The 15,947-nt window shown below is 56.1% G+C and overlaps 4 protein-coding genes across 4 annotated transcripts; 3 read left to right on the top strand and 1 right to left on the bottom strand.

Moving 5' to 3' along the window:
• Positions 1 to 927: 927 nt before the first annotated feature.
• On the top strand, positions 928 to 4,636 carry MRS44_010100 (uncharacterized protein; the record flags this gene model as incomplete). The annotated part of the gene is made up of 4 exons (XM_065619998.1): positions 928 to 2,197; positions 2,296 to 2,718; positions 2,770 to 2,844; positions 2,895 to 4,636. 4 exons carry the CDS (start codon positions 928 to 930, stop codon positions 4,634 to 4,636), a joined length of 3,510 nt encoding a protein of 1,169 aa, XP_065476187.1.
• Positions 4,637 to 9,393: 4,757 nt separating this feature from the next.
• MRS44_010099 (uncharacterized protein) lies at positions 9,394 to 9,828 on the top strand (the record flags this gene model as incomplete). The annotated part of the gene is made up of 1 exon (XM_065619997.1): positions 9,394 to 9,828. One exon carries the CDS (start codon positions 9,394 to 9,396, stop codon positions 9,826 to 9,828), a length of 435 nt encoding a protein of 144 aa, XP_065476186.1.
• Positions 9,829 to 10,683: 855 nt separating this feature from the next.
• On the top strand, positions 10,684 to 12,287 carry MRS44_010098 (uncharacterized protein; the record flags this gene model as incomplete). Its single annotated transcript, XM_046281286.2, has 2 exons — positions 10,684 to 12,008; positions 12,062 to 12,287. The coding sequence occupies 2 exons, from the start codon at positions 10,684 to 10,686 to the stop codon at positions 12,285 to 12,287; spliced, it is 1,551 nt and encodes a 516-aa protein (XP_046131452.2).
• Positions 12,288 to 13,361: 1,074 nt separating this feature from the next.
• On the bottom strand, positions 13,362 to 15,768 carry MRS44_010097 (uncharacterized protein; the record flags this gene model as incomplete). The annotated part of the gene is made up of 2 exons (XM_046269970.2): positions 13,362 to 15,095; positions 15,142 to 15,768. The coding sequence occupies 2 exons, from the start codon at positions 15,766 to 15,768 to the stop codon at positions 13,362 to 13,364; spliced, it is 2,361 nt and encodes a 786-aa protein (XP_046131453.2).
• Positions 15,769 to 15,947: the final 179 nt, after the last annotated feature.

Raw genomic sequence — 15,947 nt, 5'->3', positions numbered from 1 at the left:
GTACTCATCAATCTGAAGTGGTGCTATCATGGATGATGCATTGCTGCACAGCCCGAGGAGCAGTCCTTGCTAAAGCAAGGGTACTTGCTGCGTCGAGCTCAGAATTGAGCGTTACATGAGACGACTGGGAAATAAGCAGTAGTTGACAAGTACCATTAGGCTGATACATGAGCTTAAAGGTACTTTATGCCTGGCTTGTTTTAGAAGCCCAGGCATTGTTTCTTGCCCCAGGTTTCTACGGGCTGTACCTCTCGGGCTGCTCGGCCACTGCTATTAACAGATGGGCAAGCAGCCAACGTTGACATGGAACCAACAACAAAGAGCAAGTGATTCACTGCCTACTTACTTGCATCCGTGTCCTCTTGCCTTCCATTGTTTTTATTCTGCATCATAATCTCTTTCTTCACCCACCTTTCGGGATCATCCTCGGCATCCCCAAGGACAGTACGACGTAACTTTGCTCTGCCCGCGCCTAACACTTTTTTATTTAGCCGTGGGATGGATCGAGTGACGGGCTTGGAGCGCTGACGTCGACAAACGCACGCCCCAGGTTGGGCCTTCCCGCTAAACACCACCACCACCACCGCCCGCCGCCGCCTCCTTGCTGCGACTCGCATCTCCCTTTTTGCTCACCTTTTTGTTCGGAGCTCAAGCATCACACCTAATATTCATCATTACGATAGGAGACTCGCCAATCCCCTCCGTCCCGTCGTCTCCAGCATAGCCTCATCCTCGCTATTCCTCCCCCCGCCTTGGCTGATTCGACGGGCTGACGACGCCCCTGTCTGCCCCACAACCAGGCGAGCTGTCGACCTGCGAGCATCCACGTACTTTCCGCTCCATACAGCCACACGCCTCGAGTAGCTTTGATCCGGCCTCGGGCAGTATTCGTTCTGCGAGAGAGCTCCCTCAAGGATCACCATCAACATGGCTGCACCGTTCAAGGTCAAGGCCCTTTACGAGTACTCGTCCCCTCATGAGGATGACCTGAACTTTGGTATTGGGCAGATCATCACCGTCACCGATGAGGAGGACGACGACTGGTATGGCGGGGAATACCTCGACGACCATGGCGTGAAGCAAGAAGGCATCTTCCCTCGCAACTTTGTCGAAAAGTTCGAGCCTACCGCGCCGCCTCGCCCTACTCGGACTCGTCACAAGAAGGAGCCTGAAGCTGCCCAGCCCGCCGAAGATATCGCTGCTCCTCCCCCACCGCCACCTGCGCAACAAGCGCCGCCTCCAGCACCCGTCCCAGAGCCCGAGCCCGAGATCGAAGAGGTTCACGAACCCGTTCACAAGTCTGCTTCTCCCGAGCCTCCTGCCCCGGCTGTCCCGGAGCCTGCACCACCAAAGCCTGTTGAGCCCGTCTCTGCACCAGCTCCCCCGCCCGCAGCTCCCAAAGTTACTGAGCCTCCAGCCCCCGCTCCCGTTCCAGCTCCAGCTCCAGCTGCCGCAGCTCCTTCTCCCAAGCCCAAGCCTGGTCCGCCTCCCGTGTCGGAGAAGCCCAAAAGCAGCTCGTTCAAGGATCGCATTGCGGCCTTTAATAAACCCGCAGCGCCTCCCATCGCGCCGTTCAAGCCCAGCGGCCTCGGCGGCTCGGGGTCGGGCTTTGTTAGAAAGCCGTTCGTTGCCCCTCCTCCGAGCAGGCATGCCTATGTGCCTCCCCCGCAGCAAACTCCGACTGCAAAGGTCTACCGGCGAGATGAGGATCCTGAAATCAAAGAGAGGGAAGCTGAGACCCAGGGACAAGCCGAGAGGGCCGGCCTTGTGCCGTCTGAGAGCCAGGAGGGTGGTAATGAGGATCAACCCAAGCCTACTAGCCTAAAAGAGCGCATTGCTCTTCTACAAAAGCAGCAGATGGAACAGGCACAGCGACATGCCGATGCTGCTGCCAAGAAGGAGAAGCCCAAAAAGCCTCAAAAGAAGCGCGAGAGTATCGGACATGCCGAAGCCCTGGGTGAAGCGGAGGAGGCACCACAGCAACCTCCTGTTCCTCTTGAGCGCAGAGATACCGAGGATTCAGGCGTCAGGACATCTACAGATGAACCCCGGCCGACCCGTATGCCACCTGCCCCGCGCCGCAAGTCGTCTAAGGGACCCGCGGAACCCATACATGATGGTAACGAGGCGGATATGTCTGGAGCCGGTGATACAACTGAGGGCAACGATGACTTGACGGAGCGTGACGATAGTGATGGTGTGTCTCGACGTGCCTCGAGGGCGCCTACTTTGCCCGTACTTACCGGTCCCCCCCTGAGGCGCCGAAGAAGGAAGAGAGCGATAATGAGGAGGAAGAGGAGGAAGAAGAAGAGGATGTCGACCCCGAGGTCAAGCGCAAGGAAGAATTGAGGGCGAGAATGGCCAAGATGAGCGGCGGTATGGGTTTCCACGGCATGTTCGGTGCGCCCATGCCCGCCCCCGCTCCTCCTCCCAAGAAGAAGAAGGCACCCAAGCCAGAGCGAACATCTATCGATGAGGGCGTAGAGGAAGCATCACCTGTGTCTTATGCTGCTCCGCCCATCCCTACTATGATGGCCCTCCCAGGAATGGGAGGCCCCAGGAAGTCAGAGGAGTTGACTCGCCCTGAGGAGGAGCCCGAACCAGCTGCTCGAGCGCCACCACCACCCGTGCCATCTCTGCCACCTCGAGTGGAGGAGAAGGAAGACGATACGGATGAGGAGGGCGAGACTACTCCTGCTCCTCCTTCAGCCCCTACAAGTACGTGCCACTGTATCTCATCCAGCACCCAACTTACTCACCTTTATTCAGTCCCCCCGCGTGATCCCGCAGGACCACCTCCTATTCCTGGCGGCCGACCAGCACCGCCTCCTGTGCCGTCTGATGGTAAGTAATAGCTCGTTCTTCAAGAAGATCCGGATCTGACTTCTCTATAGCTCGACCTCCCCCACCTCCTCCCCCTTCAGACTTGAAGTCTCAAACTGAAGGCTCCGAGTCTGGTGATGAGCTTTCTGGAGGCGGCCGAGAGAGCGAGAGGGAAATGCCTGCGCTTACTGCACGATCTCCTCCTATGCCGCCGATACCAGTTCAACCCCCTGTTCTACCTGTCCGATCTCCCTCTATTTCCCACGATCCCGAAGAGTTTAGCCCTGCATCTCCTAGTTCTACGGCCAACAAGCGACTAAGCCGGCCGCCGCCTCCCATTCCTGGATCTGCACCAGCTCTCCCCTCGCAGAGCCGACCTCCTCCTCCACCTCCCCCAGGAGCGCTTCGAAGACAGTCAACTCAAGATACTCAGACGCCAACCCCGACGAGACCGCCCCAGGCCGGTGAGGAAGGAGACGAAGAGGTTACCGAATATGAGGGTGATTACGATACAGATATTGCCTCATCAGTCCCTCACAAGGATGCCTTGAAGGCCCACGCTCGCGATTCCAGCCTGGAAGATAACACCCTTCAGTCTCCTGTCGCTGAAGCTCCCTCTAATGTACCACCTCCTATCCCGAGCGCCGCAGCCCCCAGGGCTATTCCTCCTCCGGTCCCTTCACAGCCGCCCCCGGAGAATAAGCGCCGATCTGTCGATGTGCCACGCGCTGCTCCTCCGCCTCCGCCTCCAACCCACATAGTTCCTCCTCAGCCTCCTCCTCATGAGGAAGAGTATGACCCCTATAATTATTCAGGTACTCCTGGTGGACATGCCTACGCTCCTCGAACTCCCAAGATCGAGGAGGAGGCCATCTTTCCTGGATCCCCATCTGTTTCTTCTCCTATTGATCGACGAGCCCCTCCGCCATCTATACCTTCCGGCCGAGTCTCTGGCCGAGCATCCCTGGATGTATCGAGAGCAGGTGCCGGAGTCAGACGTTCCATGGATCTCCACCGACCATCAATGTCAATGGAGTCTGGTTTTATCGCTAACGACATCGACCTGGCTATCCAGAGCGGCTGGTGGAAGCAGGCCAACCAGGTGCCCCCTGTTCTCCAAGGCCGCAAGGACATCTTCTTTGAAAGCGAGGAGTCTACCTCAACCAACGGTGGACAAAAGACGACTATCACTCGCGAGATCTTTATCCTATACCAAGACTACTCACAGACCTTTTTGACTATCCGTTACGATCCTTACGACCCGTCTGACGTTGAGCTCGATCAGCGTCAAGAACCCCCGCCCCGCCCTCTCCGACAAGACCAGATGGAAGAGTTTTACGAACGATTCGGTCGTCCTATTTCCGAGGCCGTGGCCGCCAAGAAGGACTCTGTCGTCGCGGATGGCACGCCTCAAGGCCTCGTACTAGAACTCCTCAAGCCCTACAAGGACCACCTTCCCCCTGTGGGCACCCGCGCATACGGCGCCCTTGTCTACTCCAACATGGCCAACGCATCTACGCAACAAAACGACGTGATCCGCCCCGGCGACATTCTCACCATCCGCAACGCGCGCTTCCAGGGCAAGCATGGTCCCATGCATGCAAAGTACTCTGTCGAGGTTGGCAAGCCCGATCACGTCGCCATCGTGGCTGAGTGGGACGGCACCAAGAAGAAGGTGCGTGCCTGGGAGCAGGGCCGCGAGAGCAAAAAGGTCAAGGTTGAGAGCTTCAAGCTCGACGACCTGCGCAGCGGCGAGGTCAAGATCTGGCGCGTCATGCCCCGCAGCTGGGTTGGCTGGAGCAGCCAGCCCTAGTGGCGCTGGGGACGGGGCAACAAGGACGACAACAACCTGTGGGGCAGGAGGATGATGACCATGATGATGATGATGAACAGAAGGAGCTTTGGATTGGGCGTGGCCCCGGGGTCGTATCCTGAGGCGTTGATGCGGTGGGATAGCTGTTTGACCGATGAGGGGATGCGCGCTGAAATGGGTGTGTGTGACGAAGCATGAGGGAGAGTCAGCCAGAGGAGAGATTTAGTTGTAGTAAAGCAGTTCGATTCAGTAGGTTACGTTATTGACCGATATGTCTTATCTTGTATGGTGCCCTCCGAGTCTTACAGTTCCACGGTCATCTTGGGTCTTACAGAGGCATAATATCTCAACTCGCACAGTCTACTCAGCTCAAGACACAATTCACCCGAAACATAGTCAGGGTAGCCATGAGCCGCCTACGCATAGCCTTTATGGCCACGTTTTATCCATGTTGGTTTTGGAGCTTGGGATCTACAGAGTGATAGTCAAGCACCCAGCAAGCATCAAGCCCCGTCCCGTGTCGCTGGATCGACAATATCTCCAACGGCCAGGGAAAAAGCAACGAACCGTTGAGAGGGTGACGTCGCGATGCATCAGACCAGAAGATTCAGACATGCCCCACGCCTATCAGGGTCAGATGGGGTCAAAGACGGAATGCCAAATAAGGCAAGTGAGGTTGGTTCTCTCATGAGGTGCTAGAAGCGCCTTGTGAGACGACCCAGTGAAAAAGATGGTGAAGGACGAGAGGCATAGGCGAGTCGTAAAACAGGTAGAGCAGCCAACTCATTAAACACAGCGCATCTCGTGACTGGAGCTGTGGGACGATGAGACGGGTGAAGTCAGGTCACCCTTTCCAGAGAGGGAACAGGGGGAGGCGTTTCGTGACCGCCGGATCGGATCTCTCAGAGAGAAAGGGTATCGCCGGATAACTGCTGCTAGTACTGGAATCGCGGGTCCGCGGCGGCAGGCATCGAATGCATCCTGTGAATCGAGGCAATTCTCTCCATGGATATCGCTCGGCAATCAGCCAGTTAGGCATCAAGCGCGTGGGGTGAAGGAAGTGGGAGAAAGGCGCAGGGTCCCAGAAGTCAACGGCCGTCCATTCGGATCGCGCCCAATTGATCCATGTACTGCCTCCGAGAGGGTCTTGAAGCATTAGCATTGGCGCAAAAAAAGACAAAAAGCCTGTCCTTCCTTGGCTTTGAGTGCACATTGTGGCAACAGCCTGATAATCACTGTTTGCCGACAGCATTCACCGACGGGCCGGGACGTGCCTAATTGAAAGGCACCGTCGCAGGAGGGAGCAAGGCGTGGAGACCAGAGACGGCACGGCACAAAGTGAGGCGTTTGGTCATTGATTGGCCTTGTTGCCGTATTCGTGACGGCCCGTCTCGAGAGTAAGTTAGAGTATCGTGATGTCGTCAGCTCTAGTCGGCTTTGAGGCCTGACACAGCGTCATGTCTAATGCTCCGAACAAACAGAGCAGCCATTGTCTCGAGACGACCAAGGCAGCTGGCTCTTGGGTGCCAGATGATGCCATGAACTCCTCAACCGAGCCGCTGCAGCGTACATAGTTCCCGCGTAGCATTGCGTCAAGCGAACATGCTGGTCTCGGATAGGTGCAGTAAGAGATGCGCGAGAAAACAGATCGACCACGCTAAAGACCAGCTTCAGTTCAGTTGATGGAGGATTGGGGAGACGCTGAGACAGAATGAGGTCAGCTCCAAATTCAAGGCTGGGTAAGATTGGTGGTTGTTTGAGATGGTGGCATCGGTTCTCCATGGTTGGTGGTAGCAGCGACACGAGGACAGCAAACTCGTGTAGCTGGTCCAAAAGGGCAATGTGACGGCCTCACTGTAGCTTTGAGATGATAGTCAGGCACCGCCTGAGCCCAAGGCAGCGGTAGTTATGCCCGAGTTTCTCAGTGTCCCGACGGAACGTCTCGAGCCATGAGATGAGCACAAGACAACCAGGCACCGGCACAGGCACAGGTACAGTGCCGTGGTGAGCCCGGCTCCAGGAACACCGACGGCCCAGTGTACCGACCCTCGAGAACTCCTGAGAACCCTGTCCTGCGAGCTTGAATGTCCCCAATATTTGATCTGTACAGTAATCACTGGAGTCGACAGGCATGGGCCTGCGCTTCTGGGGGAAAAAAAGACGCAGCGGCGGCAGCGGAAGAACCGTCGACCTTACAATTGGCCGTGTAAGGCAACATGGAGGACGGAGGGAGGGCCGATGGCTTGGAACAAGACGAATTAGAGGCCGACACATGCATCCAAAGGTGCATTTTGATGGGTTGGCTTGGTGGTCAAGTTTCGGTTCGGCGTGCATGTTGAGCGCGTGCGCTGCCGGCGTAGAGGTGTGAAGACAATGCAGGGTAGAACATTGCAGCTCCGTCCAGGCGAACAATCGTCTTGATCGTGTAAGCTAGTTGCTGCGATATTAGACCCGTCACTGTAGGACGGAAGCATACGTAGACCGGACTGGCAGATTTCGTGGCACCTTCGAGTCCTCGACTATCTGTAACTGTGAGACATGGTCGTATGCATGATGCATGTCGACGGGTTTGAGCGAGACGCAGAACCACCTGGGCGCCACAGATGCAATGATAGGATCGCAAATGTTCAGCTGCTCAGATATTTGAGCAAAGAGCGACAGAGGCAACCACAAATCATGGAGCTATAGCTTCTTTCCGCAATGGGGGTGAGATCCCCGAGCTTGGGGTTGATGGGATTGTTGGGAGATCTTCATGGGAACTGTTCGCGGACTGTCATGTCTCCAGTCTCAAGACAACACAGCCATGAGTTGGCATGTCTGCCCCGTTGCCTTGCCTGCCAATGCTGAAGCAATGGGTCTTGTCCTTCAGGGCGAGTCAATCCATATTGCCCGTTCAGCTTAGCAGTGCCCGACAGGGCAGTCATTGTCAAGGCTGAGGTCGAAACTGTGGGGAGTCTGGTTGTACATTGAGGCCCAGCAGAGGCATCCCAGCCTAGATCCATGGCGGGGCTGACGGCAACTCCCCAAATAGAAGCACTTTACCTGGAGTTGGGCGGCGGAGTGAGGTCTATCCACAACTCCAGCCAGGCACCGTTGGGCTTGCCTCTCCGCAGTGAGGCTTGGTTTGAGGTACTCGTCATTGCAGCCTCGTCACCAACTCTGTAGGCGTCCAAAGCCATAACTAGCGAGCTCTAGTGCCCGTGCGACGGGGCAGACACAGCATGTGTAAGAAGGCTGACGCGTTCTAGGGTCATCGACAAGCCACAGCTTGGGGCAAATGGAAGGCAGAGAGAGGCGGTTTGGGAAAGAGATTCACTAGCCAACGATCAGAAGGCATCCATCCTTTCCAACTGCACAGGGATTGCAGAGCTCTCTGCAACCCCAGGAAGGTGAGGACGAAGAGGTGAGATGGCGTGGGATCCAATCGGTCGTGCGTCTGCGGAGTGCATCAGGTCCGGGGTCGCCGGGGCCCGAGGGATATTCTGGATAAAGGAAAGAAGGAAAAAAGTGTGTGCGATGGGCCTGAGTTGGGTGGTTGACTCTCTCCTTGGTTGGTGGGAGCTCGACGAGCTGATGGACGGTAAAGGAAGATGACCAGGTCATCCTGGAGGAAAAAACGAGGATCGAGGCATGGTATAGGGTAACTCTGTCGGTAGTGACATTCGGAAGGATGAAAGGATGCCAGTGGACGGCAGTCACGGGCGTGCCTCGGAAGGAGGGCGACCAGGCTGGCTCTTGCCCTGTGAGAATTGCATCTCTGATCCATCCAGTCTCTTCAGCGGGTGGACTCGGGCAAGGAAGGTATGGGTGGTGGCACTTGCACTTGCAACGTGCTCCCTGGGTCTCGGTGCAACGTGCAACGACAGCGGAGAGGCCCGGGGGCGCTTAGGGGCACCGGCTGTCGCAGGAAGTTGCAGTCACGCAGCTTCCTTTCCAGGGAGGGCCCTCCTTCTGCGACGGATTCAGGTGAGAGGTACCTGCCGTAACTGAGAGGATGGGACTCGTCGACATTGATCGGCCACCTCAGATGAGAGACGGAAGGTACGTGACAGGCAGGCCTTCAATTCACCCAAGCAGATTTTTCTCCGTCATCTGAGGCTCAAACATCAGGTAACAAGCACATGGCATCATCCATCTCAGGATCTGATCAGAGTCATTGAATCTCGTGCTCAGTCGCAAACTTTGCACTCAAACCCACAAGACCAAGGCGATATTCGGCGCCAGCCTCCATCTTGAATGAACTCTCAGGCAAATACGCACCTTCAGGGCACCCGCAGACCCAACCGGAACAGATGCCATCGTCCCGTCTGCCAAACGGTCGGGGACACTCCTCATTCGGGGATACCCTCCAAGGTCACGATATCGAAACGCCCAGGGCTTGACTGGACCGATTGGGGACGCACTGCCCGTTTCGTCTGCCGATGGTGAGTAATGAATGGGTCGTGAGCCAGCGCACGTCGACTTTTAACTCTGAGCTGGTCACTTCTGGAAAGGGCCAGTGTCAAACTTCCCCATTCCACCAGGATGTCGTGGGGGGAAGAGGCCTGTATTCTTACCGTGATGATGCTTGACACCGGCGGGGTTTGGGGAGTCTGGAGCAATCGAGTCATCGATATTGATGCTGTACATGCATCCGTGATCCAGTCGGCTCCAGCATTCTGGTGGAGGGAAACAAAGGGTCCTCCAGCTGAGGAAAGTGCATCGAGGCCCCCGTCCGGTGCTGCACTGCGCCGGGTCAAGGCCTGAAAATTCTCGACATGGTCGCCTCAGTCGAATCAAGCTGCGACTCCTTCATGATCAAGCTCATGCTGCTTACCGGCACTGGATCGACTTGGACTGAACGAGATCCCGTCGATCGGCGTGCACGACAATCCGTCTCCCGAACTGAGAAGGGATGGTCGCCCATCACCCCAGAGGGCCCGAATCGACGGGACGAGACAACAGCCCATCTGTGGTGTGACTATGAGCTCGGTATGAGCTCCAAACAGCTATTGTACCCTGGCCATGGCCTGTCCGCGTGCGGTACACCGTCCCAGCGCCCTCACACGCGCACTTTGGCAGTTTCTCTAGTGGTCGACACCAGCAGCAGTGGACTCCGCGGGCACCCAGGTCCCAGTTCCGGGATCTCATCCGGGGCAGTCTTGTCCCTAAGCAGCCCCCACGGACGACGCCACAGAACCATTGTGTGCTGAGAGACTCGAGATGCTCATGCTTGAGTTGAGATGGTGAAAAGTTGGAATGCAGCGCTCAGATTTCACCTGCCGTGGTTGTTGGCACCCCCGGAACGGCCAAGTTTTTCACGGCGATGTGACTGTCTGCCCACCATGAGTTTAGCGCAGTTCATCAGGCTTTGGGGGCACACCTTGGTGCCCCCTCGCTCTCGCCCTTGGCTTCTGCAGCCAACGGCGGAGGACAGAGATGCCAGGGCTGCTGTACCACCACTTGGTGTGCTGGAACTGCTGGCTGCGCTGGAGAGGCACTAGGGGGTGGCTGCTGAACGTTGAAGGCGACCGAGTCACTTGGGGCGAGGCGTTTCTTCCACTTGTCCCCCGCCGTGGCGCGAGCGGGTTGACAGGTGGTCCGTCCCGCCAAAGCGCTACTGTACCGGCCAGCGAGCGGCCAGGTTCCCTGATGTGGCCTCGAGTCTATCCATGCTGGGATCCTCAGCACCTTTCTTACCCCTGGCCTCCCGGAGCTCCACTGGTTGCGTATAAGGTCAGGCTCCGCGGTGCCAAATAAGCCCCCCTCCCCACCCGCCAACGTCTCGTTACGAAGACCAAGGCAGACGACTTTATTTTATTAAAGATATATATCTTTTGACAGCCTCCCATATCTTGATCCTGGATGTTCCGAGGTTGACATTCCAATCCAACATTGTTTGACTGTTTCATACCTGTTATGCACCAGCAAGCATCTGACTACACCAACACGACATCAAGAGAGCATAATACCAACTGCTCAACACCAACCTCACTTACACGAACACCTTGACCGACAATTGTCATCCACTACGAATTCGACAAACGCCCAATACTGTACCATAACCCATGGCAATGACGCCCGACTCGACATCACGGCGGCAACGAAAGGTTGTCATCACCACATCTCCCGCCCCCTCCGAGTCAGACTCCCTTCGCGACTCGTACTTTTCAGAAGCCTCTCAATCAACTGCACCCACGTCTTTCCACTCAGCATCTGGCTCCAATACCAAGGCCCTTGATGTGGCCGAAAACAAGAAGCCTACAACAGCCATGAAAGCCCCTGCAGCTGCCGAGCTGCTCTTCAACACCACCTCGTCCTCGATTGCCACATACGACTCCGTCCTTTCCGAGATGGCACCCCTGCGCCGAGAGGCAGATCTCGACACAAACGAGCAAGACGAGGAAGAAGAGGACGACGATGACGAGGACGAAGAGAGTGGTGACGATGACGAGGACGAGGACGATGTGGAGGGCGACCCCGCGGACAAGGACTTCATCCTGTCTGACCCAGAGTCTCTCCATATCCCGCCAGTTTTGCCTCCCTATCGTGGCACTTCCAACGAACGCCCTTGCCGGCCATCTACGCCTCAGGACTTTGCTCGCCTGTTTCCTTCGCTTGATCGACTCGCCGTCCGTCACGATGACTGCACTTCGGACGGTAACATGAACCTCCGTGTCGACACGGTTGTTCCATTTGGCCACGGCCGCCGGTCTCTTGCTGTCCAGCTGTTTCACCTGCGTATGCATGACCTGGCCCGACGAGAGTTCTCCTTGCGCCGTTACTGCCGCGATTCTGGCCGCGAAGTCTGCAATTCCAAGCGCTCCTATGCCCCAGCTCCTACGGGCACCGTGGCTGCTGCCCGCCCAGCCCTGCGACGCTCCATGAGCTCAGCAGTCCGCACCATGACTACATCCTTCCACCGTACTACATCTGGAACACAGTCCATGTTTAAGCATGGCAACGCCACCACCACGTCTGCTGCTTCTGCTGACAACGCCTCGATCTGGTCCGGCTCTCATCACTCGACGACGTCGGAGCAGCCCTCAACCAAGGCCAAGCCACGCATGGTGCCAACCAACCGCATCAAGCTCGAGTTCAGCAACTACGCCCGCGTGGACATTGCCCGACGAGGAGGACGGACGAACAAGCGGTACGAGTTTGAGTGGTGGGGACACACCTACGCCTGGAAGCGTGTGATTGACAAGAACCTGAACGTGGTGTCGTTCCACCTTGTGCGAGATGGCCACGGTGCTCCTGTCGCACACATCGTGCCCGAGATGCGCAGCCCTAACCAAGTCCTCGACGACGAGATGGCTGGTGCTTGGGTGACCCCCTGTTACATGTGGATCAGCGACAGCAGCATCATTGACGCCATTACCGACGTGGCCGAGTAAGTAATCTTGGACCCCTACGATGGTGACCCTAGCTAACCCGCATGTTTAGTGTCATTATTGCCACCGGCCTCATCTCCCTTGTCGACGACTGCATCAAGGAGCGATGGCAGGCCAAGAAGCCCTCGCATCGTGCCATCCGCAACCGCACTGGCGACTTTAACCAGTCAAATCCACGCTCCTTCATGCAGAGCTTCTTCCAACGCCGACACTCCGAGGAGCATTCCTCTAGCCGCGGATCGCTACGGTTTGGTCGCAAGCCTGTAGCCGCGTATTGATTATCTACCTACCTACCTACATTCGTATCAGCTCGCAGATTGATTTCGCCTCAAAACTTGGCAACGATATCTTTTCTAAAGCAAAGAAAGCTACGACAGAAGCGAAGCCATTATATCTCTTTTGGAAAAAAGGACGTTGTGCGCGCCACTCCTTGCCTCGAGTTCACGATACCAAAATTTCTCTTCTTTTCTGTTTTAACATTTCATCTCTTTTTGTTTCATGTCACACACGACATTATACACTACATGTATGGCGACCTTGTTATTGGTATTGTTTATTTCACCATGGCCACGGGTTATTGGCCATGGTTCTTGGAGGCATTGTGATTGGGCATTTACGGGATCATGGGAAACGTCCCCCAAACGGTATCATGGCATGCGAAGGTGTTTTGGGAGTTTCTACGGATGGATGACGGACCACGGGAGGCGGAAACCCCGGGATTCGATCTGACTTGGTATTTCTTGGCGTATCTTTTTTCTTTTTTACTGTACCCCGGATGGGTTTTCTCCTTGTTACCCCGGATCTTGGTCCGATGAATCTGGATATGGCACGACGACATTACATTATTCGCTGGATTTGGAGGTTGGTTGGAGCCAAGATACAAAGCTCCCGCACATGATAGGTACACACTTGGATGAGACGCCATCATGACCTGATACGAAACGGCGAAATTGACAATTTTCTTGTTAATATTGCGCAAATTTCTCTCACACTTGCATGACGATCGATGGATCTTGTCTCTTTGACAACTCACTCAATGGTTCAGTGCTCGGTCCATGACCTCGGCGTCAAAGACAAGACCAACACGCCCTTCCCTGTCAGACCAGCTGGAGATGCACCCCGGACCTGAGAATCGTGCCATCTGTGACGCCACAAATGCACGACATTGGTTCTGCCCGAGACGCGGGGAAGAAACTCCGTCCCTTCCATTCTTTACGTCCTGCAGACGTGCCTTGGTTTGCCTATCCGTCGTCCGTCCTTGATGCCTGCATCAACGTTGCTAGCCTGCATCCAACCCACCAGCCTGGCTACTCTTTTCGGAGCCGCAGGAGGGATTGAACAGAGGGAAAACGTCAGAATCGGTCCTCGTCGTACTGATCCCCCGCTCTGCCGAACCATGTGCCAAAGTCGAGCTTCATGAGGAGGCGGTTGATGCCGCCGACCCGAGAGGGCGCATAGCCGCCGCGCTCCTCGGCGTCGTCGGCGTCTCGGGCTCTGCCACCGCGCTGGTCCTCGTCTTCGTCTACATCCTCGGTAGCGGGGGCCCATTCGGCAGCGGCGGCGTCGCCCTCCCACTCGGCCGCAAACACGGGGTCGGACTCGAGGGCGCGCAGGGCGGCCACCACGTCCTCGATGCCGGAGCGGATGCGGGTCTCGATCTCGTGGAGGCGGCGCTTGACGTCACGCTCTTCCGATTCGAGGTCGACAAAGGCGTCGACGACGCCCGCGTCTGTCTCTAGGTCTATCGAAGTGAAGATGGCATGCAGACGGTGCAGGTGGGCAACCAGGTGGTCAATGTGAATGAGGAGGTTGTACAGGGGCTGTGTAAAGGTGGGCTGGGTTAGCAGAAGGCGATGGATGAGGGTGCGGAGGTAGAGGCGATGAGCTGTAGAGAGGGTTTGAGGATCATGGGGAGGAGATGAGTCTGGTGTTTTGTGAGCGTTTTCCTGGGTAACAGGACTGTCTTCTTCTTCACACAACCATAGATCGTCCTCATCCTCCTCACCCTCTCCGGCTTTGTCTTCATGTCTGGTTGTTGGTGTTGTCGCCCCTGACCGACCGTGCTTGGGATCATTGGCTGTCAACCACTCATTGAAACCCTCCCACAGCCCAGCTACAATCTCTGTCTGGAGATAGGCTTCTGTCTCTGCGAGAAAAAAGATGGCAGCGCTAGCAGTGGTCCAAGAGCTGCGCATCGATGACGCCCGCGCAGTCCACCGTTTTCGGAGCATAATAATCTGGTCTCGATCACCTCGATGAGATGGGTGATGACGTCTGAGGGAGGTGATTTTCCACAAATCGGTGAGCCTGATGTGCGCCCTGCGCATGGAGAGCAGGTAGGCGTTGATGCACGAGTATATCTGGACATCCGAGGGTGATAGCACCATGTCCAACGGTGGCGGGATCTGAACCGATAATACAGAGGGGACAGAGAAGAGGAGGTTGCGGAATGGTGACTCGGATAGGAGGTTTGCAGCATCGTGACTCAGGCCAGATCCAATGCCCAGAGGCGTGGATGTCTTTGCCTTGGTGAGATTGAGCCGTAGCAAGTCTCGAGCAAGCTCAAGTTGCTCATCTTCTTCGGCATGCTGACCTTGCATCGACGCCAAAACCGCCCACGTCCTGGCGAGGACTGCCGCGACTTCACCCTCCTTGACAGTCACATTCTTGAGACCGTCACCCTTTTCGTAGGCCAGGTTGTCGGCTCTCCTCCATCGACTGCGTATCTTTTCATCCGCCTCGTGGGTTAGCTGCATGGCAAACTCTCCACGGCCCAGTAGAAAGAAATCTCTGAGGAGCTGCAGCATCTCTGTCACCTTGGCCAATGGTAGCAGTTTCTGCAGCGTATTTTCCGAGAGCGATAGTCGTACAGCTGTGATGGCCCTCGAGAAGTTGGTGCTTTTTATGGGAAAAGAAAGACTCGAGAGCTCCTGTAACTTGGATGATAGATGGTCAAGTCCTCGTAGTCCAGAGTCAACGCTGCTTCTGACTCTGATGTGATTTAGTGACTTTCCGATAAAGAGCATCGAAGAGGCTGTAGCCGGCGTCACAAAGGCGGGCAGCAAGCTTGCCCGTGATATGTACTCCTGGTCAAGTCAATAATGGTCCTCATATGCGTGGGCTCAAACCAACCTCGTCAGAATCTTGGACATTTTGCACAAAAAAGTCTTCGATTCCAAAGCTCGGGAGTCTGCCGTATAATATCCATGCCGATACTTGTTTTAGCCAAGCCGTCTCGGCGACTGTAACAAGACTCATGGCTGTGTCTTGCACATCTCGATATCCGCTCTGTAGCTCGAGCCGTAGCCGGTCCATCAGGTGCGCTCCGTGGCACACATCGCCCTTCTTGTCCTTGGCCAGCATAAACTGCACCATCTCCCAGAGCCAGTCCATTCTTCTAGTCCAGTCCTTGAACTCTCCCACCACCGCCGTCAACGGCACGATATTATACGCCCCCACCAACTCGGGGTCATCCCGCAGAATGCTCGCCTCGACCTCGAGGACCTTGCGCTGAAAGGCGGACAGATGTATGGTGTCGATGGCCGTGGCGACGGCGCGGCAGATGGTCGACGGGTGGGCGTTGGCTATCTGGGCCGTGTAGCTGATGAGCTTGACGTGGACGTCGCTGAGATGTGCGGCCGAGGCAAGGAGCTGACGCTCGGCAGGGGATACGCCGGAGAGGGCATTTGGCTGGGAGGTGTCGGTTCGCAGGAGGGGGGATGGGTGTCCCGAGAGGGAGAGGAGGATTTCGTGGAGCATGACTTTGAGCTTGATGGTATGGTTAGCGGTGATGCTACGCTTGGTTGGGCTGCAAACCGACATACCGATTTTGCGCTCTTTTAGACTTTATCCAATCGCCAAAATCGCGCAGTGTAATGATGATGAGCCCGATTATTTCGAAGCGGCACATTAATCGAAGTTGATCGTCTCAAGTCCCA

This window comes from Fusarium solani, assembly GCF_023522795.1.
Source record: "Fusarium solani strain SB1 chromosome Unknown bctg00000006, whole genome shotgun sequence".
Lineage (NCBI taxonomy): Eukaryota > Fungi > Ascomycota > Sordariomycetes > Hypocreales > Nectriaceae > Fusarium > Fusarium solani.
This window is presented reverse-complemented; position numbering and strand designations above follow the sequence as displayed.